Source organism: Rhinolophus ferrumequinum, chromosome 6 (assembly GCF_004115265.2).
Source record: "Rhinolophus ferrumequinum isolate MPI-CBG mRhiFer1 chromosome 6, mRhiFer1_v1.p, whole genome shotgun sequence".
In the NCBI taxonomy this organism is placed as follows: domain Eukaryota; kingdom Metazoa; phylum Chordata; class Mammalia; order Chiroptera; family Rhinolophidae; genus Rhinolophus; species Rhinolophus ferrumequinum.
Window position 1 is genome coordinate 97,242,871 of NC_046289.1, and position 22,693 is coordinate 97,265,563.

At 39.0% G+C, this 22,693-nt stretch overlaps 1 protein-coding gene across 3 annotated transcripts; it reads left to right on the forward strand.

Moving 5' to 3' along the window:
* The first annotated feature begins 174 nt into the window (after positions 1–174).
* SENP8 (SUMO peptidase family member, NEDD8 specific) lies at positions 175–22,693 on the forward strand. Of its 3 annotated transcripts, XR_004423326.1 has the most exons (3): positions 175–334; positions 17,399–18,167; positions 21,850–22,693. XR_004423326.1 is itself a non-coding variant. In XM_033109674.1 (2 exons), exon 2 carries the CDS (start codon positions 17,433–17,435, stop codon positions 18,069–18,071), a length of 639 nt encoding a protein of 212 aa, XP_032965565.1. In that variant the 5' UTR covers positions 175–334; positions 17,399–17,432; the 3' UTR covers positions 18,072–20,319. The 3 variants fall into 3 exon arrangements, 2 of the variants coding, with proteins under 2 accessions (XP_032965565.1, XP_032965567.1); XM_033109674.1 differs by lacking the exon at positions 21,850–22,693 and having other exon boundaries at positions 17,399–20,319; XM_033109676.1 differs by lacking the exons at positions 175–334; positions 21,850–22,693 and adding an exon at positions 16,510–16,750 and having other exon boundaries at positions 17,399–20,320.

The following is a 22,693-nucleotide window of genomic DNA, read 5'->3' on the forward strand; positions in this document are numbered from 1 at the left end:
GCCCCGCGCGACTCCTCGGCTGCAGACGGGCAGGCGCGCGCGCACTTACCTCCCACGCCCCCTACAGCCGGCCAGAGTCGCCGACTCCGCCCCCGCACGTGACGCCTCCAGAGACTATAGTATGCGCTTGCGCGGACACGCCCCCTTTCGCCCGCCCCAATTTTTCTTCCTCACCTTACGGCAGAGCTGGTAATTCTGCCTTAGACGCTCCCTCTACTAGAGAATAATGTCGCAAGGTTGGGGTAGAAAACTCGAGGTTTGCGACCGTAGCTCTCGCTTTCCGGCCAATACCCAGGTGCCTGAAGGCTGGTTGGGGTGGTGAGGCCCGAGGCAGGTAAGAAGTCGCCTCCCCACTTCGGTTTGTCTGTCAGTGTGTCCTGGCAAGAGACTGCTTTGCTGCCCACGCAGATCTAGCGTATCAGTGCCCTGTCCCTATTCTGGCGCAGGGTTCTCAGCGCCGCCCCTCTTAGCCCCCGCCCCTTTTCACACACACGCCCCCCCCACCCCCCCGCCTTTCCCCGCCCCCGACCTCCGATTCCTAGCCCTCCTCTCCATTCATTCCTCAGACTTCTCCCTGAGCGGTTTCCATGCCTTGGACTCCAGAAAGTCAGAAGCGAATAAAATGGTCTCAGTTTTAAGAACTGCTGTATTATGTGGGAGACGGTGAGAGAATCCGCAGTTGTAGTAAAGTAAAATTATAAGAGAAAAAAAAGCACAGGATACTCTCTGAGCATAGAGGGGCCCCTGATTGTATAGAGAAGGACGCGAGGAAACCCTTTCCAAGACGACCTTTGGGTCACTCATAAATTGTGGTAAAAGACTAGTGAGCAGTAGCTGGCCAAAGAAATAGAGAGAAGCAGAGCTAGTGACAGGTACAAAAGTATAGGACGGTATTGATCTGGAAGAGTAAAAAATTAGAGGAACTGAATATCGCTGGTGGAAACCATACTGGTGTAACCTACACTTTAAGGAAGCATCGTTGTAAAGTGTGAGAGAGAGGAGTGAGAATGTGTGCTGCAAGAATGTGTTCTTTAAAGATGGGAGACTCTTAGACATAAAAGTGTACCATGGAACCGAGAAGTGGACAGTTCATGGGTAAGGTGTCGAATTTATAGGATCAAGAACACTAATGGAACTCAACTTTGTATGCACATTAGAATCATCTGGGAATCTTTTTTCAAAGTAAAATCACTGTTGTTGCTCCAAAAATTAAACAAACCAATTAAACAAACTTTAGGATTAGGGCCCAGGCATTAGTATTTTCTCCTAAGGTGACTAATGCTGAGGGTTGAGAACCACTAAGCTATAGAAAAGGGAAGGATGGGAAGTAGGGAAGAACAGGAAAGTGATGGAGTTGGCTCTGTAACATTAAGACGGGTGTCATTTGGTGAATAAAGAGTTGGGGATGGAATAAGAAACTCAAGCAGAGTGATGGAAGTTTTGAATAACTGCTCTGGGAAATGGGAGAGACTATTCCTGCCTTTCCCTTCAGCACATTTCCATCCCTCAGTCTTAATCAGGTCCACCTCACTTATGGCTCTCTTCCTCTCCCCTTCCCTTCCATCCAGGATTTATCAGCTGAGGATCCAGCCTTAGAGCGCAAGGATATCCTCATTTCTATCCCCCAAAAGATCAGAGCTAAGTCAATTTATGAGATTCAAAGACTAACTTCACTCCTCTAGAGATTACTACACACAGCGCCTTGCCAATTTAAAATCTGTCTTCTATTACCATTTCATCATTCATTTGAGTTAGGAATGATATACAGAGATATTTAAGATACAGCCCTATTAGGCTCTCATAGTTTTAGGGAAAACAAACCTTTAAAAGAAGAAGGGTTCACTTTGGCTAATAGAAGAGCTCTGAAGGCAAAGCCCAAGCTAGTGCAGGGCTACTACTGTCTATTAACTGGGGTTAATCCAAAAACCTGTCTCTCTGCCTCCAGATAAAAGGGAGTCACTGTTGTCTGGTATAACTAGAGCATAGTATGGAGAGTAGGAGTGGGACAAAGATAAAGATGATAAAGTGGGTGTGAACAGATTGAGGAGGCTTGAATTCCATGCTAAAACATTGAGATTATATACTATAAGCAATTGATAGGTATAAATAACAAAGGTAAAAATAAAATAATGTCTTTTACACAAGGGACCTCTTTGGCCACCTGGCCTGTGGGCCCTATCTCAGAATGCTTTTATTATTTATTTATTTTTTAATTATTAGTTTCAGGTGTCAGAGTGTTTTTAAATGTATAAAATAGATAAAAACAAATGAAATTAATTTTCAAGTTTTAAAAATATTAGAACAACTATGGATGTAGCTTTATAAGTACTTCTTTATGCATTAAGTAACATCTGACAGCAGGTCTAATTGTGTAACTTCAAACTAATGACTACAAGTTATATTTTGAGATACCTGTAACAACTTTAGTATGATGTGAAAATGTCCTATTTCTGTTCGTGACAAAATACTTATGGACTGCTAATGCTATGAATTATTGCCTACACTTATTGAAGAAAATGCCAAATTTCAGCTAGAGATTATTGAAAATAAAAATGCAATTTTATTTCACAACCCAAGTCCATGGAACCCTTAAATTCTACCCACATCCTGGCCCATGGATCCTAGATTTATAAAAAATGCTCACGGTAATGATTTTAAGCAAGAGCATGACAGATAAAAATCTGTATTTCAGAAAGGTACTAGAACAGTGTTCACTTCCCAACCTCTGTGTTGGTGTTGGAGTGGGAACTGGCTATTTTCTTCTGTTCCTCCAATCAATACCTTAGGGGCAGCAACCAGGACTAATCCACTGTTGCCTAATAATTTGGGTCTGCGGAGAACTGAGCTTGTGGCTATCTATGTAGGGGCAGTACTAGGAAATAAACTGGGAAAGATAATTGGGGCTATTTTTGTGGAAATCCTTGAATGCCAAGCTGTAATTTATGCTTACTTTGGCAGATAATGGGGAGATGTGAAAAAATTTGGAGTAGAATAATGTAATTAGAATTCTGTTTGAAAAATTAATCTAGCAGTAATGTGTAGATTAGATCATCAAAAGAGAATATAGGAATGACGAGACTAGACCTATTAAGTAATTACATGATTTTTTAAACTGAATTTTATCATAAAGTGATCTCTAAAGAGTCAGCTAAGTTACTTTATTTCCCCAACATGACTGGCCTGTCTAAAAAAACAGATATTGGAATAAATTACATGCCTTTCAACAGGGATGTGTACACCAGTTGGAAGTCAATAGCATTTTATGTGATTAAGAGGCTTATCCATTCTTTTGTATTATAAAAATGATAATGTTAGTACTTCTGGTTAGCAATGGCTTTACCACATATATCGGTTCCCAGATGTTGCTAAAGCCTTCCTTGGTTAAATTTCATCTACACCTGTAAATCATACATTTCTGACTTTTTAAGGTCAAGACTCCTTGCCAATCCCTTAAACCTCTTGGATGAGTACAATGTATTAGCAAACAAAAAGGAATTCCTCAAGGCCTAGGTAACCCATCTCTTTGGAAACTGATCAGTATCAGGCTTTGTAAAATTTACTGCTCAAATCCCAGTTAGTCCCCAAATTGTGTACTTTTTAAAACATATTGTTCAAAAAAAATGAATTTGGGGTCCAGGATTACTATCCAAATGAGTAATGTAAAGTTACGTAACTTTCTGAACCAGATTCTCAGAGAGACTACCTTCTGCAGCATGACTAGCCTATATTGACTTTCTATTTAACTATTGGATACCATGTGGATGGTGATATGGTTCAATACAGACCAAAAATCAGGTTTATGCAGAGGTTGAGGTTCATCTATCTGTCCTCCTTTTGGAGGGAAAGGGGGAGTGGGTGTATCTTAAAGTAGAGAGAATATTTGAAAGTTATAAGGCTTTTAAGGATTTTTATTGCAGAAAAATCTCTAAAAGTTCCTTTCTCGGGCTTCCAGTTAAAAGGCTATCTCTTGGTACATTCATCTGTTATGAAAGCACTAGAACACAGTTGTAATGCTAAAAAATTGTCACGATTATAGTTACTATTTTTGAACATCCATATTATGATAAGTTTAAAAGCCTTAGACCTGCCTTCCCTGATGGCCAACAAATAAATACTCTCAGAATAGTGTGATAGGTTAAATTCTATCAAAACAATAGTACGGGGATTTCTGACCTTATTTGGCTCTAGTCTTTTCACTACCGTTTATTGCAGTAACTTGGCACTTTAACAGCTAAAATAAATAGTTGCTGAAAATGTTTAGCTCTACTCAATAAGGTATAGTATAATTCAGACTTAGTCAGATAACTCACAAGTATTCGTGTTGATTAACATTTAAAGACAAATGGCAAGACAGAAAATTCTATACATTATAATTGAGTCCCATCAGACTCTGTTTTTCTATTAGCATAGTACAGTAATACATCCATTCATTCATTAAATACTTATTGAGCCTCACTGTGTTTCAAGCACATTTTTAAAACCCATTAACTAGGAGTTTGTAATAACAATTTACTTCTTAACTGTCTATGAAAAAAATAACTTACCAGGCTTTAAAATCTACAGGACAAATAAGATTAAAAGATGATAGCTTTTCATACTCTTTCAAACAATGTGTTTGTGTATAGCTACTATGTGATGAACACAGCGGTTATTTATGAAATCCAGCAGATTATAACTCTCGCTCAACCACACCTTATCAGACTTTATTTGTTACTATATACACTAAAATAAAGTTCTGTCCACTTCTTTATTAAATGTTATCTTACTCAGGCCTCTCATTAAATCTAATGGCCTCCCCATATACTGTCTTTACGTCCCTAGTCATTTCAAATTTTGCAATTGTGTGAAATCATTTCTCAGAAAATTTTAAGTAAAACAAAGTCAGTTTAAGAAAAGGCTGGTTTTTACAACAAGTTTATAGTAACAAAAAAAATTGTGACATAATTATAGATGGAAATGGTAGACTGAGAATAAAATTCTTTTCATGCTCAATGACACCTTAGCCATTGATAACTACGCCTAGTAGCATAGCAGTAAGTGAAGAGCCTTGGTGCTAGAAGAAGTCCTAAAAATTCTCCTGGTCTGTCTCCTTGGCCCAAGGCTGGACCAAATGGAATCTATGGCAATAGAGTTACCAGGCATCATCATCATTATACCAACTGGTTTTTCTTCTTTGAGAGCTGAATTCCTCTATTTGTGAAATATTGATAAAGGGATAATGAAATAATTTACAAAATTGAAATCTTCCAACTGTGTGTGTTTCAGTTTTTCAAAATGTATTGCACTTCTGTATTTTGTTCAAGAAAGTCATTCATTTATTAAAACTTCTCCAGTTTGTCAAGCACTGAAGATAACAGGAATGAGTAAAATCTAACCTCTGCCCTCAAGAGATATATGTAAATCTTGGTAATTTTTACATGCCTCTTTATACAAATCTCTGAATGCTTTAGGCTACATTAAAAGGAAGCGTTTAATTGGGGGAAATTGAAACCAAAAAAAAAAAAAAAGGCTTCAACTTCCTTCCTGAAAATTTTTTTGCTTATGCTGCCATGAAACACACATTTGATCTTGGATGTGATTCTTTTTGTGAAATTGTAAATGGAATCATACATTAGAAAGTTGGACATAATCTAATTTTAGAAAGCATCAAATTATTTTTACATCTTTGTGGTTGAAGGTTTAAATAAGAGAGATTAGACTCTGTTTTTTTCAGAGGACAGAAGTGAGACCAGTGAGTTGAAGACACACATATTTTAGGTCAGTGTAAGTGTGGGAGGTGGTACATCTTTTTGTCTGAATAGAAATAGCTGTATTACTGGTTATGTGCTCATTATAAAAAGAAAGGGGAAAAAATAAAGCAGACAATATCAAAATATGGAAGGACAAAAATTAACTATTCTATGTTTTATTTTTTAATTACAGTTGACATACAATATTTTATTAGTTTCAGGTGTACAACATAGTGATTAGATATTTATAAAACTTACACAGTGATCATGCGATTAAATCTAGTACCCACCTGACACCATACATAGTTATTACAATATTAATCACCATATTCCTTACTATACCCTACATCCTCATAACTACTTTGTAACAACCAATTTGTACTTCTTAATCCCTTTCCCTTTTTCATTCCACTCCCCAACCACCTTCCCATCTGGCAACCATCAAAATGCTGTCTGTGTCTATGAGTTTGTTCTGCTTTGTTTGTTCACTTTTTTTTTTTCATTCCAGATATAAGTGAAGTCATATGGTATTTGTTTTTTTCTATCTGACTTATTTCATTTACCATAATACCTTCCAGGGCCATCTATGCCATCACAGATGGCAAGATTTCATTCTTTTTTTAATGGCTGACTAATATTTCATTGTGTGCGTGTGTGTGTGTGTGTGTGTGTGTGTGTGTGTGTATCACTTCTTCATCCATTCATCTATTGATGGACACCCAGGCAGCTTCTACATCCTAGCCATTGTAAACAATGCTACAATGAATATGTGGATGCATATGTCTTTTTCAAATTAGTGTTTTGAGTTTCTTAGGATAAATACCCAGAAGTGGAATTGCCGAGTCCTTCTTTGTCTCTTGTTATAGCCTTTGTTTTAAAATCTATTTTATCTGGTGTAAGTATTGCTACCCCATATTTTTTGTTGTTTCCATTTTTGTGAAATACCTTTTTCCGTCCCTTTACTTTCAGTCTGTGTGTGTCTTTCAATCTTAAGTGAGTCTCCTGTAGACAGCATATGTAGGGGCCTTGTTTTCTTATCCATTCAGCCACCCTATGTTTTTGATTGAATCATTGAATGCATTTACATTGAAAGTAATTGTTGATAGATATGTTATTGCCAGTTATTGCCATTTTTTTCATTCAATTTTTTTTTTCTCTTTTCTTCCTAAAGAAGTTCCTTTAGCGTTTCTTGTAATAGTGGTTTAATGGTGATGAACTCCTTTAGCTTTTTCTTAGCTGGGAAGCTCTTTATCTGTCCTTTGATTCTAAATGATAGCTTTGCTGGATAGAGTAATCTTAGTTGTAGGTCTTTGCTTTTCATCACTTTCACTATTTCCTGCCAATCGCTTCTGGCCTGCAAAGTTTCTGCTGAGAAATCAGCAGACAGTCTTATGGAAGCTCCCTTGTAGGTAACTAACTGCTTTTCTCTAGCTGCTTTTAGGATTCTCTTTGTCTTTAAGCTTTGGCATTTTAATTACGATATGTCTTGAGTTTATCTTGTTTGGGACTCTCTGCGCTTCCTGGACTTGTATGTCTATTTCCTTCGCCAGGTTAAGGAAGTTTTCAGTTATTATTTCTTCAAATACATTTTTAATTCCTTTCTCTCTTCTCTTTCTGATACCCCTATAATGTGAATGATCGTACGTTTGATGTCCCAGAGGCGCCTTAAACTATCCTCATTTTTTTTTAATTCTTTTTTCTTTTTGTTATTCTGATTGGGTGTTTTCTGCTACCTTATCTTCCAAATTGCTGATTTGATCCTCTGCTTCATCTAATCTGTTGATTCTCTCAAATGTATTCTTCATTTCAATTACTGTATTCTTCATTTCTGACTGTTGTTTTTGGTGGGGTTTTTTTTATGTTTTCTGTCTCCATTTTTATGTTTCCTATCTCATTGTTGAAGTTCTCCCTGAGATCATAGAGCGTCCTGATAACCAGTCTTTTGAACTTTGCATCTGGTAGATTGCTTGTCTCCATTTTGTTTAGTTCCCTTTCAGGAGCTTTGTTCTTCAATGTGGGACATGTTTCTTTGTCTCCTCATTTTGGCTGTGTCCCTATGTTTGTTCCTATGTAGTAGGTAGAGCTTCTATGTCTCCTGATCTCGGTACAGTGGCTTTATGTAGTAGGTGTCCTGTTGGGCCCCATGGCTCAATCTCCCTGGTCCCCCAAGCTGGGTGCTCCAGGTGTGTCCCTTGTATGTGTTGTGTGTGCCCTCCTGTTATAGTTGAGCCTTGACTGCTGTTGGCACATCAGTGGGAAGGATTGACCCTCAGGCTGACTGGTTGTGAGGACTGACAATGACTACAGTAGAGGAACTATTGTGCAGGGGCTGACTCTACAGAGCAGGATTCACCTTAGCAGGGTTCTGGCGCCTGCCCAGTCTGCCCTTTGGGTGTGCCATTTGTGGGGGTAGTTGCATGGTGCTCTGGTGTGGTCTGAAGCTGGACACCAGGTGTGTTAGTTCTGGGGCTTCTTGGGAGGGGCTCTGTTGCAAGCCAAGGTCAGCTGTTTCCTGTGCCCTGTTCGGGGCCACTTGTTATGAGCTATAAAGTGATCTACAGATGGTTGCCACTTGTGCTCGGCTTGGAGATGCCTGGGAAAGGCTACACTGTGAACTGAGGCCAGCTGCTGCTAGTGCCAGGCTTGGGGCTGCTTAGCAAGAGGTACAGGGCACACCAAGGTCAGATGCTGCTTGTTTGGGGTTTGTGAACCTTTGAGAAATTTTAGGAAAGTCAACAGCATGAGCCAAGGCAGGCCGTTTGTATGGAAAAACCACTTGGGTGGGCCTGCAAGTTGGGTGGGGCAGGATCTCAGAATCACCAGGGCCTGGTAAATGGTGTTAGCCAGATTGATGGAGACTCAGATATGGTGCCCACTGTGGGTGCAGGCTAGGTAGGGGGAGGGCTCAATTAAGGAACAATGTTTTCTGCCATCACTTCTGTCTGGGAGAAAGCTGCTCTTCCAGCCCTCGCCCTGAGCCCAGACAATTCAGTTCCTCCCTGTTTGTCCCTGGTGCCTTCTGAGCTGCTGCCTCAGCACTGGAGCTCAGAGCGAGTGAGTCCATCAGTGAGTAAGTCCATAAGCAGGCCTTTTAAGAGGAACGCCTGGGACTCCAGCAACCCTTAGTCTCACTCAGGCACAATCTCCTTGGTTTTCACAGTCAGAAATTATGGGGACATTTTCTCCCCGCACTGGAACCCTGGGCTGGGAAGCCTAGTGTAGGGCTGGGGCCCCTCTCTCTTCAGGGGGCACCTCTGCAGCTGAGCTATCCCTCCTGATTTTTTTTTAATTGGGGAATATTGGGGAACAGTGTGTTTTTCCAGGATGTCAAGCCATTGTTTTTTCACTCTAGTTGTGGGGGGCACAGCTTAGCTCCAAATCAAGTTGTTGTTTTAAATCTAATTGTGTAGGGCGCAGCTCACTGGCCCATGTGGGACTTGAACTGGCGACCTTGGTGTTATGAGCCATGCTCTAACCACTGAGCCAACTGGCTGCCCACCAGCAGCTCAACTCCAAGCTCAAGCCATTGCTTCTCACTGGACCATGTGGGAATTGAACTGGCGACCTTGGTGTTTTGAGCATCGCGTTCCAACCACTGAGCCAACCAGCTGCCCACCCTCCTAATTGTTAACTGCCACTCATGGGTGTGGGGACCTGCTCATTCCTCACCTCTACACTCCCACCAGTCTTGAGGTGGCTTCTTCTGTATGTCCTTAGTTGTAGGACTTCTGTTCAGCTAGACTTCAGGTGATTCTCGATGATGGTTGTTCTGTAGCTTAGTTGTAATTTTGATGTGGTCCTGGGAGAAAGTGAGCAGTGTTTACTTGGCCATCTCCACCAGAACTTAATAATCCTATTCTTAAAGAAAACTATACCCAAACTTTTGATGGCTATCATTCTTGATTATTTTTGGACATATTAATCTCGTACAAATTTTAATATAACCATCCTTTTCATAGCATACTATGAACATCTTTCTACCTCAATAGTTATAGCTACAACATTATTTTTTAGTGGCTAAAAAATAATCCATTGTATGGAAATCCTATTATTTAAATGTACCAGCCAGTCCTCTTTTGAACTTCCAGCTTGTTTCCAGTTTTTCTATTGCTGTAGCGAACATCCTTGTTAAATTTTTGCACACATTCTTAATGTTTCCCTTAAGATAAACTTCTAAAAGTATAATGCCTACATATCCACATTTTTTAAGAATTCAAATGGCAAATTATTCTTCAAAAAGCTTGCATTTGTTTACCTTCCTGTCAACAATGAGAATGCCCATTTCCCCATTGTCTATCAGCAGTGCTGGTTTTACTGTCCGTTTTCTTTGCTAACTTAATAGGTGAAAAAAGAAATCTTGCTTTAACTTGCATTTCTTTGATTACTAATAAGGTTTGAGTATCTTATCATCTGTTTATTGGTCAGTCATATAAGTGTATTAAGCTCTATTTTGTTCTAATAGTTTTGTTTCATTTTTTTAATATTTAAATTTTACTCCATTTAAAATATAGTAATTTGGTATAAAGTGTGAGGTAAGGATCCAATTTCCTTTTTTATCAAATGATTAACAAGTTATCCCATTGCCATCAAATAACTCAACAAGCATATCTCAGACTTCACTGCACAGACAGTAAGGTGTGTTAATAGATATTCTACAACAAATAAAAACAAAAAGCATTTCATAGTCAAACTAGATTGGGGGAAAAAAATCAGACCAAGAAAAGTTAAATTTCTTTATTGCAGAATTTACCAGAGGGCTCAGTAGTGGAAGTAAGGAGACCTGTTAGGCCAGGTCAAGACAAGAAATGACGATGGATTTGACTGAGGTGATAGTAGTGAAGATAGAAAGCATTGGATAGATTCAGAGTATTTTGGCTGTAGAATCAACAGGACTTACTATCAACTGGATGTGAGGCACGAAAAGAATAGGAACCTCTGGGGTGGTATCTGTATTTCATCATAAAGTACTAGGTTTAATTTCTGGTCATTATTACAGGAAGAACTGACACACAGAAGACACCAGTAAATATATTTTGGCCAAATGAATAAATTTGCTTTACATAGATATCTTGCTCCTACACACATTTAAGCTACTAAAGCATAAGCTTGTGTTTGTCTTTATTAATTATTAGGGAATCTGCTTCCTAATTATTAGGGGCTTATGTTATAGGCATATCAACTATGGTAATTAGTACTGTTCCAACAGTAATTAGACTGTTCCACTGAGGTATCCAAGCCAGCAGAGTAGAGTGAATGAGGCAGAGAAAATTGCCTGCCACAGGAGCAAAAGTTCTCTGGGAATCTCTTATTTTATTTTAAAAATTCATGCTGATTTGCATTTTAGGCTACAATATGTCCTTGTTTATGTTAATAATTAAGGTATGTCAAGTTACCAATTAAAACATTGTTAAGTCAACAGTTAAATTAGTGTATTCTTTTCCTGCAAAGCTAGCGCCATTGATGCTCTAGGAAGATGCACTGTGATTATCCTGTGTTTATTTTTTGGTGTGTTTGTTTATTGATACCTGCTGGCACAGAGCCATGTATCCAGTTAGAGAAGCCAGCTACACTTGTGAGCATCTGCAGTTTGATAGGATTCGAAACGAGCGCCAAAGGGAGTGAAGAGGGGAACCGCATTTATAAACTACTAACTCTTATAAGCTCAAAATGAGTAGAACAGCTGCACTTGGCACTGTGTAGTGTTTTTGAAAACATAACCAAATGAGGCTGGGTTTGTTTGTTTATGTAATAATTAGGGGGAAAATGAGTAATGGTCACAATTCTGGGATAGTATGTTTTGCTGTTGGGCTCTAAAGTAAAACAAACTTATCTGGATTGTTACTTCATCAACAGCCACAGGCATATTTTCCCGAAAGTTATGAGAATTGCTGTATACCTTATGAAATGCTTGTTAATTAAGATCCTCATGCACATTTTTGATCTTAAGAAATATTTCATTATGCATCTATAAATTAGACAATTCTTATTTATATCCACTGTAATTAGTATTTTTAAACATTTCCTTATCAAAAATCCAGATTGAAACAGCAGTAGCACCTCTAGTTAAAGGTTGGTTAATCTACCTGGAAGCTATTTTTAAGTATTTTAGTAAATAGCTCTAATGCTTTATTAGACTTTTAAAAGCTCTTTAAATTAATTCAACCTAGAAATTTGCAATAAATTATATAAGAGTGTTCTATAACAGGGATTGGCAGTTTTTCTCTAAGAGGCCAAACAGTAACTATTTTAGGTTTTCCTCAGATAGCTCAAAAGCAGCCATAGATAACATGTAAATAAATAAGCATGACTTTGTTTCAGTAAAACTTTATTTACAAAAACAGGCAGTGGGCCAGATTTAATCTGTGGGCCGTCCCTTGGACAAGAAAACTAAATTTTTTTAGGATTTTTTTTTAAAGAGGACGACAAATTTCAAAATTGATAAAGATGAGAGCTTAGACTTAAAATTGTAGAAACCATAGAATCACTTGGAACCATCTTAAAAATACAGGTACCCAGACCCTACCCCAAGAAATGGATCGTGTTTGCTCTTTAAAATCCCCGTAGATGATTCTGATATGCACTTCCGCCTAGAACCACTATTTATCTGGTCCAAATCCCAGGATATAGATGATGAAGCTGAGACCCAGAAGCTTAATGACTTCCCCAGAGTCAAACAACTGGTTAATTGAAGACCTGAACTGAATTCCAGATCTTCTGGCTCCCAATCTAGTGTTTTTTCTACTGACCCAGCAGCTTCTTCCCTTACTCACGTCAACAGGAAATCAGAATGGCTCCTACTGAATTGTAAATTTTCCCTTTAAGTTAGTTTTTGTTACTTTTTATTTAATAACCCTATTTTTATAACAAACAAATACTCAAGTAGCATTTTTAAGGGTTTTAAGATTAATATGAAAAAATTGTCTCTTTTGTCAAAATTAAACCTTTGTTTAGGAAGTGTTCTATATACTGTGAATTCTGTATTCATTTAATTTTGCTACAGAGGTTGGAAGATACAATAAACTAAACCCTGTCATCGCAGGATTTGTGTGTACTGACAACACATGAACATCACTGCTTCACTCTGAGGTTGGGAGAATAATTTTCTCTGGAGTTAGCGCTCTTCTTAGGCCAGAGGTCGAGCTCAAGAGCATGGAGCTGGACCCTAGCCAGCTCTATCCTTTATGACTTTGTGGCTTTATGTAAAGAGACAAACAAATGCTTTATTTTCAGGAACTCTTTAAGGTCCATTATCACCACCCCAAATATAGGGAACAGGGAAGGAAACTTTTTTTTGAAAGCCTGCTATATACCGTGTCTCCCCGAAAATAAGACCTAACCGGAAAATAAGCCCTAGCATGATTTTTCAGGATGACACCCCCTGACAATAAGCCTAATGCGTCTTTTGGAGCAAAAATTAATATAAGACCCCGTCTTATTTTCAGGGAAACACGGTACCAGCCATTGTGCGGAGTATTTTCACTCATGTTTTTCATTCGCGTAACAACCCTGTAAGGCAGGTTTTATTGTTACCTCATTTTACAGATGAGGAAAATGAGGCCCTGAAAGAGAAGGAATAACTTGCCCAGGGTCACATAGATAGCAAGTGGCAAAGTCAGAGTCTAGACCCAAAACCTCCCTGCCCCAAAACGTAGAACTATAATATATTTTGTAGGATTTTACAAAAAATCTCTGAGGAGGTCATTTCTTCCCAGTTCACTCCCCAATATTCTTTACCATCCACCAAAACCAAGTACATAGGTCTTTTAATTCTGACGGACTTTACTATTAATGAACAGAGGAAAACAGACAAAAATACAAAAACCAAAGTGAAAATGGGGATGCTACAGACAATACAAAAATCTTAGGAGGCCTTATTTCTCTTTTTTTCCTCCCTAATCTGTATCTTCTGACTCCCTTTTTAAAACGTTTCATTTGTCTGGCAAACATTGACTTTACCTCAGATATGCCAAGCACAGTGCTCACTTTATAAAAAGGAAATATCCCTAGGATGGTTCTAGATGGCTCTCGGTTCTTTTGCTAGGTCCCCTTCCGTCTCCTTTTCCCCTAATGGGCCGCCGTCCTCCCAGTGTCCACAGCTAAAACCCCCAAATCATTTCTTAATTCTTTTTCTCTCTTATCCACCCTTCTCTGATCACTTATTGAATCTCTGTCTACAATATCTTTCCTTCCTTGCCTCTCCATTCTTACTACCATTTCCACTTGTTTAGGACATGTCCTCCTACCTTTCAATAAAAATCTAATTGCTCTCTACCTCCAATTTGTCTCCATACCAGTTAATCCTATATGCTGTGGCTGAAGACTAGTTTTCCTAAAGCACTCACCTAGGCATTAATGGCTCCCCTTTTCCTCCAGTGTAAATTCCAAACTCTTCCACCTGGAATTCGGTCCCCACTTAGCTTCTAGTAATCTTCCTCGAACCTTCACCTTCACCCCTAAACTCACTTTATTCCAGCCTGACTGAGCTACACAGCTAAGGGCACTTCACCTGCCTCTCTGCCTTCTTAATGCCCATCTCAGTGCATCCAGCTGTACCTGCCTTTCAGGAGCCCACTTTTGTGCCACCCTCCCCTTGAAGGCTTTTTTGATCTAAGCTCTCCTTCCCTTTCCCCCTCTTAGCCAGGAATGACTGTTCCCTTTTCTGAATTCCCATACATTTTATGGGTTTCTTCTCTCCTTGAGTGGAAGTCACTTACACACGTTTGTATTTCCCACAGTACCTAACATTAGGTACTCAGTAGGTGTTTATTGACTAAAAGAGGTATACATATTCATTATGTGTTCATTATAACATAATGGGCTTAAGCTCAGTAAGGGTCGCAACTGTGACGACTTAATTCTCATTCTGATTTTCCAGTTCCTACCACTTAGGAAATACCCAATAAACATGTTAAATACATTCCAGTTACCAATTATTGAGATATAAGTTTCTTGATGACACAATAGCTATCTGAAAATACTACTTTATGTTATACATTTTTTAAATTTTATTATCTATGTTTCTTCATTTTACCTAAATAACCAATGATAAAGGTCATGAACTAATATTCTCACTTTACAGGAGAGGAAACTAAGGTCTAAAGAATTTAAGTAGTTTATTTATGATCACAGAACTGTATGAATAACAGAACTGAGCCTAAAATTCGAGTCTTCACATTTGAAATTTAGAGTTATTTTTCTTGGCCAAGGGTGGTTAGGCCAAAGGCTAGTTTGGTTCCATCTGCTTTAGAATTGTTGGGGTTGAACTATTATAGTCATGTCCTATGGAATAGGATTAGGTCCTTGACTAAGGCTGTTGGATGTTTTCAAAAGGAAACTGATAAAACGCAAACATTCCTTCTGAACAAAATCTTGGCCCAGCCTGTGGATACTCCCTCCCAGGTGAGGTGCCTGTCTGTCCGGCCACTCTTCTTGGAGGCTCCTATCCCTCCGTGGGTTGGCTGTTGAGATGTGGGTCTGATTTCAGCTGGCAGCATAGGAAACAGGTTTCCAGGGATTTGCCAGGCCACACAATCTGGCACTCACCACTCTGTAGTATTCGTGAAGGGCACGGGAAGTGACTAAGGGAGCCTTGCTTGCTACACAAGCCGTCATTCTCTTTCCATGTTCATATCCTCTGAAATCCAGTCAGATCAGCCTCCACACTGTTGCTTTTGCTAGATTGCTGTTTGCTTGTTGGCTGTCAGGCTGGATATTAAGCATCATAGTAAGAAACAATCTTCTGAAACTATTCATCTGTTATAAGGACATTGTGGGACATTATTCATTATGATACACCACGTCTTTTATGAACATTTCTTGAGAGAAAACTGTCTGACTAATACAAAGAAAGTTTTCACCTCTCCTGAAAAATTGTTTTTACCTTATGGACATTGTGAATGTTTAACTTAATGCTCTCTGGTTAGCTGCCAAACCGCTTAGAGCCAAATTTGTGGTCTCCCCATAACAAATGTGCTCTATGCCTCGTTAACTTTGTTCTTGGCTCCAGTTTATATCTCTGCCCAAGTTATTCTTTCTTCTTAAGAAAATCTTCATTCATGCCATCTTATTTTATATAAAGATAGATGGATGGATAGATAGATACACACTCATAAACAGCCTTCTATATGAACTGTTCTGAAATGGTTCATATTGTAACATACTGTAGCACATAAAACCTCCGTTGGTTCTTCTTAGTTACCTCATTTACTTGAGCTTTTTTCCTTTGAGGGGGTATGTGTATTTTTTTAATATAAGTTTTTGCAGGGTTTTGATTACACGAAAATGGTTGTGCCACAAAATTTAATTGTTTTAATAGCGTAACGAAGTGGTGAAATACCTGGCCCAATGGCCAGAATTGATTCAATTGATGTCATAATTCTAGCCCCGTCTTTCACAGCTGTGTTAACCATTTTTTTACAATACGTTTTGCTTTGCAGTCTCAATCGACCTGTGCTAGTTTGTTGAGTTGTGATTTTTAGAAATAGTTATGCTGCCAAGTCTGTCTGTTAGGCTCAAATATTATGTTACCTTACCACACTTAATCAGAATTAGTGTCTTTGTCAGCACCTCATGTCAGGTGATCGCGAGCATATGAATCTTATCATAGGACTTCTCTTGCCCCTACTCTAAGCTAGTCATGCTTTTGTTTGGTCCAAATAATATGAATTGGATATTTGTTCCCAAACTTCATTTGCTTTCATTGGTTTACAGCTCTTTCTAGATTGTCTGATCATCTTACTAGTGAAATCCAATGAATAACACAAATACTATTTTTACAACATTTTATACTCTTTTAATACCGTCAAGTAAAGTTATTTGGCCTTTCCTACAAACTCTCTGAAGCGTGTAAAGCAAATACATATGCTGTTGTTACAGGTAACAAAAACAAGGACAAAATCACGGAAATGACTTGCTCAAGATGATACCAGCAAATCAGGGTAGAACCCGGGCAAGACCCAGGTCTCCTGATTCCTGTGCCACACCACTGCCTATCAACAGCAAAAGAAGTCCCGACTTACATTGTAAACATTGCACCCTCGTTTCTGACCCCTCGAGGTTAAAGATGGGAAATGGGCAGACATGTTAGTTACATCACTCACGCGCTTGCTGGGCAGAATCAGGAATGAATTTCATCTGTATTACTCTCCTGATTTTTCTGTTCTTGAAGCTGCAGTTCCTTTTAACTACAACTCCAATCACTGTCTCTTTCCATTATGGAATGAGGAAGCAATATTTTATCTTATCTCTGGAAAATTAATGTTGAAATGAAAACTATTTCCCTTGGTAATTAGTAACATTTTTCTGTAGACTCTGAAAATTCATCTTTAATATAAAAATAACTTGCCACTGTTATCATGCATAGTCATTAAAGGGCCAAATGTATGGTTAACGCCATGGAGTTTGGTGACACATTAGTTATAATTTTAACCAATCCATGCTTACTATTTCAGCATGGAAAATTTCCAAAGTTTTTATTCTAACTAATTGTTAACAATAAGCACTTAGGCTAGACTCTCCTGAATGCTTACTCTTAGGTATTGCTGCTAAACAGTTTACAATTATATTTAATCTTTACCAAAACCCTGGAAGAGTGGCTATGACTCATGGTCCGCCTCTGACAGCCAGGTATCATATTCAGCAGTAAATACTGTCTTCTGCCTTTCTTTCAGCTCCTGGGATTTCTGGGAGCCTGGCCAGAACGAGATGGACCCGGTTGTCCTGAGTTACATGGACAGCCTGCTGCGGCAGTCAGATGTGTCACTCCTGGACCCCCCGGGCTGGCTCAATGACCATGTCATTGGGTTTGCCTTTGAGTATTTTGCCAACAGTCAGTTTCCTGACTGCTCTGACCACGTCTGCTTCATCAGCCCCGAAGTCACCCAGTTCATCAAGTGCACTAGCAGCCCGGCCGAGATCACCATGTTCCTTGAACCCCTGAACCTCCCCGACAAGAGAGTTGTATTTTTAGCCATCAATGATAATTCCAACCAGGCAGCTGGGGGAACCCACTGGAGTTTGCTGGTTTATCTCCAGGATAAAAATAGCTTTTTTCATTATGATTCCCACAGCGGGAGCAACTCAGTGCATGCAAAGCAGGTAGCAGAGAAGTTGGAGGCTTTCTTAAGCAGAAAAGGAGACAAACTGGCTTTTGTGGAAGACAAAGCCCCTGCTCAACAAAACAGCTATGACTGTGGGATGTATGTGATCTGTAACACGGAGGCCTTGTGTCACCACTTCTTTAGGCAACAGCCAGAGTCACTGTTGCAGCTGCTCACTCCTGAGTACATCACAAAGAAGAGGGAAGAATGGAAAGATCTCATTGCCAGACTTGCTAAAAATTAGCTGTTGAAGTATATCTGTGACTTTGGAAGTCTCCTCTTTCTGCCTGTCCCCATTTATTGGATGGCTGCAGTCTCGGTGCCTGAGGGAAGATGCCAGGTAGAGGGAACTTAGGATTCTTACTTTTTCCTGAAAGAATGTCACCTCCTGTATTATCCTAATGGAAAGTTTCACTTTAACCTGACTGGACAGCAGTATGTGCTGTGAAATGTCTTGAAGTTATGCACCAAAACCTTAAAACCATGCTATCTTAACATTTATTCATTTAACATTTATTCATTCTCTTTTGGTCTCCCTTTGCCACATTGGCTTATTCCAAAGGAAAAGTTGTGATCTGTAAAACAAATTAAGAATATATAAAATCTAGAGGAACACAAGAAGAAAACTATAGAAGAACCAAAAACTTTTGCACACTGGCTAGAAGCAAATTAAGACCTAACCTAATTTAAAATCTAAATATGCAAATCAATTATTCAGTTCTGTGATATCTCTTCCATTCACCATACAAAGCTTTCCTGGCCATTTGCATACCCTTTGCAAAGATTTGATAAAGATAATGTTAGCCCATCTGATTGTGGAATGCTTTAAGAAAGGGGGAATCTTGAGCTGCTTCATTAAATTAAATGGCTGTGGTAGACCTCTTAGTTTGCTCAGTGAGTAGGTCGATTTGCTTCTCTGGATTAATAGCTTTCCTTCACCTTGTCTATTAGCCATGCGCACACTCCTTCCTTATATCCAAAGTTCTGTGGTTTTAAAACTCATAGCTGATAACTTCCCAAGGCTATCTGTTATTTCAGATAAATATTTCTGCTTTCCGATAGTCATAGTTTTTCCTCCTCTCTATCCTTAATCTGGCAGAATTATTTTGTTAATATCGTGGTGATTTCAGGACTATTATATATGAAGCTTACAGACTAAAAGTTGGTTTGTTTTTGATATGTAAAGGAGAAAAAGTGACTTTTCTCAACCCCTTCACTTAATTCAAAATGCAAGCAATGTAATTTTTTAAATGTGGAACCAAGAGTAAAAAGAAATGCTATCCCTCCTAAATCACTGATGTGTTTTTTTCAGAATTGTTTCAAATAATTAACAACCAGATGATATGTTGGGTACACACATTAATTCTATTCCTAATGAGAATTAGATTTTAATGCATATGAATGAGACTTGAAAACCAAAGATTCGCTTCAGCCATGAAACTGATTTCAGCTAACTCCGCAGCCTAACCCTGCCCCCACCTCATATGGCCCAAAATAACCTCGCCACTCAGTGACCACAGAGGCAGTAACTCAGTTCCTTTTAGTCAGGGTGGGAAAACACAGCAAGTGTAAATAAGTACCAGTTACATAGCAGGCCTGAGTGATAGCAGGCCTGAGTGAACACAAGTTGAAACCAAAAGTCAAAGAGAAAGCTACAAAAAAGTTTCCATTTCAAGTCAATATGTTTTGGATAAAAAGGAGACATCATGGAAGACGAGCAGAAAATAATATTGGAAGCTGGTAGTCGTGGCGGTGAAATAGGGGGGAAGGGATAGCAAGAGGAGTAAATGGGTTGCTAAGGCCATGCGTGTAGATAGTGGTAAGAAAGCAGTATTATTTCAATAAATGCGTCTAATCTAGACTATGAAAGAGTCAAACCCTCACTGGGAAAAGTTGTCTTTCTGATAGTGCAAAGTATGTCTGTGTGTCAGATTGTCTCTCTCGTAAGAGTTAATACATACGAGAGCAATCTTTCCTAACTCTCTTTGTTCCACAAGTACCTTACTTTTGAACTAAACTAGTAAAGTCTTAAAAAAAAAATAATCTGACGTCTCTTTTTCCAGATACATAACCCGATCACACTGTGCCACTGGTTAGGCTACTTCTACAGAACGTGCAGTACGCCATTTGCAAATGTTAGCGTTATGAATGATAGGAAAACTTAAGAGTTCACTTGTAATGTTTCACCAGATTCTATAACAGCCCATAAATTACACACCTGCTTGACCACACACCATGGATGTTACCTGGTGTGAAATAGGAAAAAGACCTTTTGCTGGTACTGTGTTCCCTTTTCTCTTAGAGTCAAAAGGATCATGCATGAAAAATTCAGCTTCAAAATATGAAAAAGGAAACCATGTTATTCAAAATTGGGTTGAATAGTTATCACACTGAACTACCCTGCTGTCAAATATCGTGTTGTATTTATCCATAAGTATATTCACACTATCCAACCTGTGTCTCATCCGGAATCTAGAAATATCACCATATGTAACCCAGCTATAGATGGTGGTCAAAAATAAAAATTAGTATCAGGGGCTCTTCTATTTAATACTGTCCAAATTATAAATATTTCTGTTCTTTGGCTAGATAGCTGTTGAAGTTCCTAAACACTAGACCTATTTGGATCAGAATAATTAGAAAATCACAAGTGGATTATATTTCTGATATGTACCTTATTTTTACTACACTGTAATTTTTCCTATACCTATATTGACCATACATCTTAATAATAGGTATTCCATTGAAATGGCAAAGTATAATTTCTCAGTCACATGGATATTTGCTGATGTTGAAAGTTTTTTCTTCCACCATTTAGAAAAGGGGAAAATAGTTTCAGAAATTTACATGCTGTAGTGTGGGAAAGAATGTGAAAGTTTTGATCAAATCAAAGCCCGGTCTGTTATAAATATATAGCCTCAGGAAGGTTTGAGATTCAGCCTTTATCTGCAAAATGATGATGGTCTCTTTAAGTAGGTACTATAAGGATTAAATACCATATGTAAAGCATATGGTAGACAATCAAATACGCCTATTCCCCTTCTCTCCGACTACCCAGGTCTTTTTAAGACTGCTGCAGCAAGTTTGAAAACTTGGTTTTATGTTGCAATTAAACAGTTGTGTAAATATAGCCTGATAAATACTGTTACGTACAAAAGAGAAAACTTATTCAAGGATGGTAAATGACAACTAAACTTTATATCACTCTATATGTGCAAGATACTTTATATACTGTATATAATTATAATATATATAGATATACAGTTGACCCTTGAACAACACAACATGGCTTTGAACTGCATAGGTCCACTTCTATGTGAATTTCTTTTTTCAATAAATACACAGTCAGCCCTCCATGTCCCCCCGTTTCACAACCACAGATTAAACCAACCGCGGATCAAAAACAGTATTTTCGATCCACAGATTTTGGTAGCTACAGGATGAGCAGGAGTGGGTGGGGAGTCCTGGAACCAATCCTCTGTGGATACTGAGGGAGAATTGTAGTTAAGTTTTGGGGGAGTCAAAAGTTATATGCAGATTTTTGACTGGGGCTAGGGGAAGGGAGAGGGGTCAGGGCCCCTAAACCCACTTGTTCAAGGGTCAACTATAATCTCATTTAATTGTCGTGTTTTTCCAGGTACTAGTCTAATTCTACAGATAAGAAACAAACTCAGAGAAGCTCGGTCACAGATTGAAAGTGACGATGCCAAGACTCAAATGCAGGGCTTCCATCCCCCCACTCTCTTTCTACCTATTCCTTTCCCTCTCCCAGAAGATGGTAGCAAGAGCTCCTTGCTTCAACATTTTAATGTAATCTCACCTCACTTTATAAATTTCATAAATTCAACTGGTATATTACAGAAGTCAATAGTGAAAAATGGTCATCTCAATTAACTGCTAGGTAACAGAACCTATATAATATCTGGCTGTGTTTTATATATTAGATCCTATTTGGTTCAGCTCCTGACATCGATCTACTGACCTAAGGCATTTTAAAAGCTCTCCACTGTACTTCCTTTCAGGTGCCATGTGTATGAAAGATGGGAAACAGAACAAGAGCGGCAGCCTGGGAGATCTCATAAAAAAGAGAGGGCTTAAAGGAACTGGATCAAATAAATGGAGCTAAGCAAAGATGGAGCGTTCTGTACAAAAGGGGAAAGATTGGTCACCAAGTTCCACAATGAGGCAAATGGAATTCCACTATGGAAAAATCAAGCGCATAATGCATTTAAATGAAGTTTTCTTATGTAGGGAAAAACTAACATGTCAAAGGAAGTGGTTATCCAACTTCAGTGTCAGTAGCTTGCGGTTATTACTCTGGACTAAGTTAATCTTAGGTCCTACAGTTTGTGTTAAAAGGCAAGAGAAGAATTACTTCCTGGCTCTTTTCCCTCCTGCACCCAAACGAGGCAACCTGTGTTTGGAGGAAAACCCTTTCCCCAGATCAAACCCTTGCCCTGTGACAGACCTGGGACAAGGTGTTCTGCACTCAGCCGAGCTTCCCTAGACAGCGTACACTCCAGCTCTCCAGCTGCTCTCTCGGTCTTCATTCTTCATCCTGCAAAGCCCTCACCTCCTCCACACTTTCTGACGTCAGCAAGAATATAGGAACTACCATGAATTCCTTCAACTTGCCCGACACCAAATCTACAAACCTGCCTGTATCTGTACCCAACGTTGAGCCTTCCTCACTCCTCATAGCTAAGCTAATCCCTTCCCCTGTGCACAGGGATGTTGGGCCAGCAATTCCTTCACAGACTCATATCATCACCATCCTCGCTCTACCGGCTCCTTTCCGTCAGCATTCAGATGTACAGATGTATTTCATCTCACCATCTTTTACAATTAAATAAAAGCAGTACCTCA

Excerpts from the sequence above, each read along its gene's own strand:
- SENP8 (XM_033109674.1), top strand. The coding sequence starts at position 17,433 with ATGGACCCGGTTGTCCTGAGTTACATGGACAGCCTGCTGCGGCAGTCA.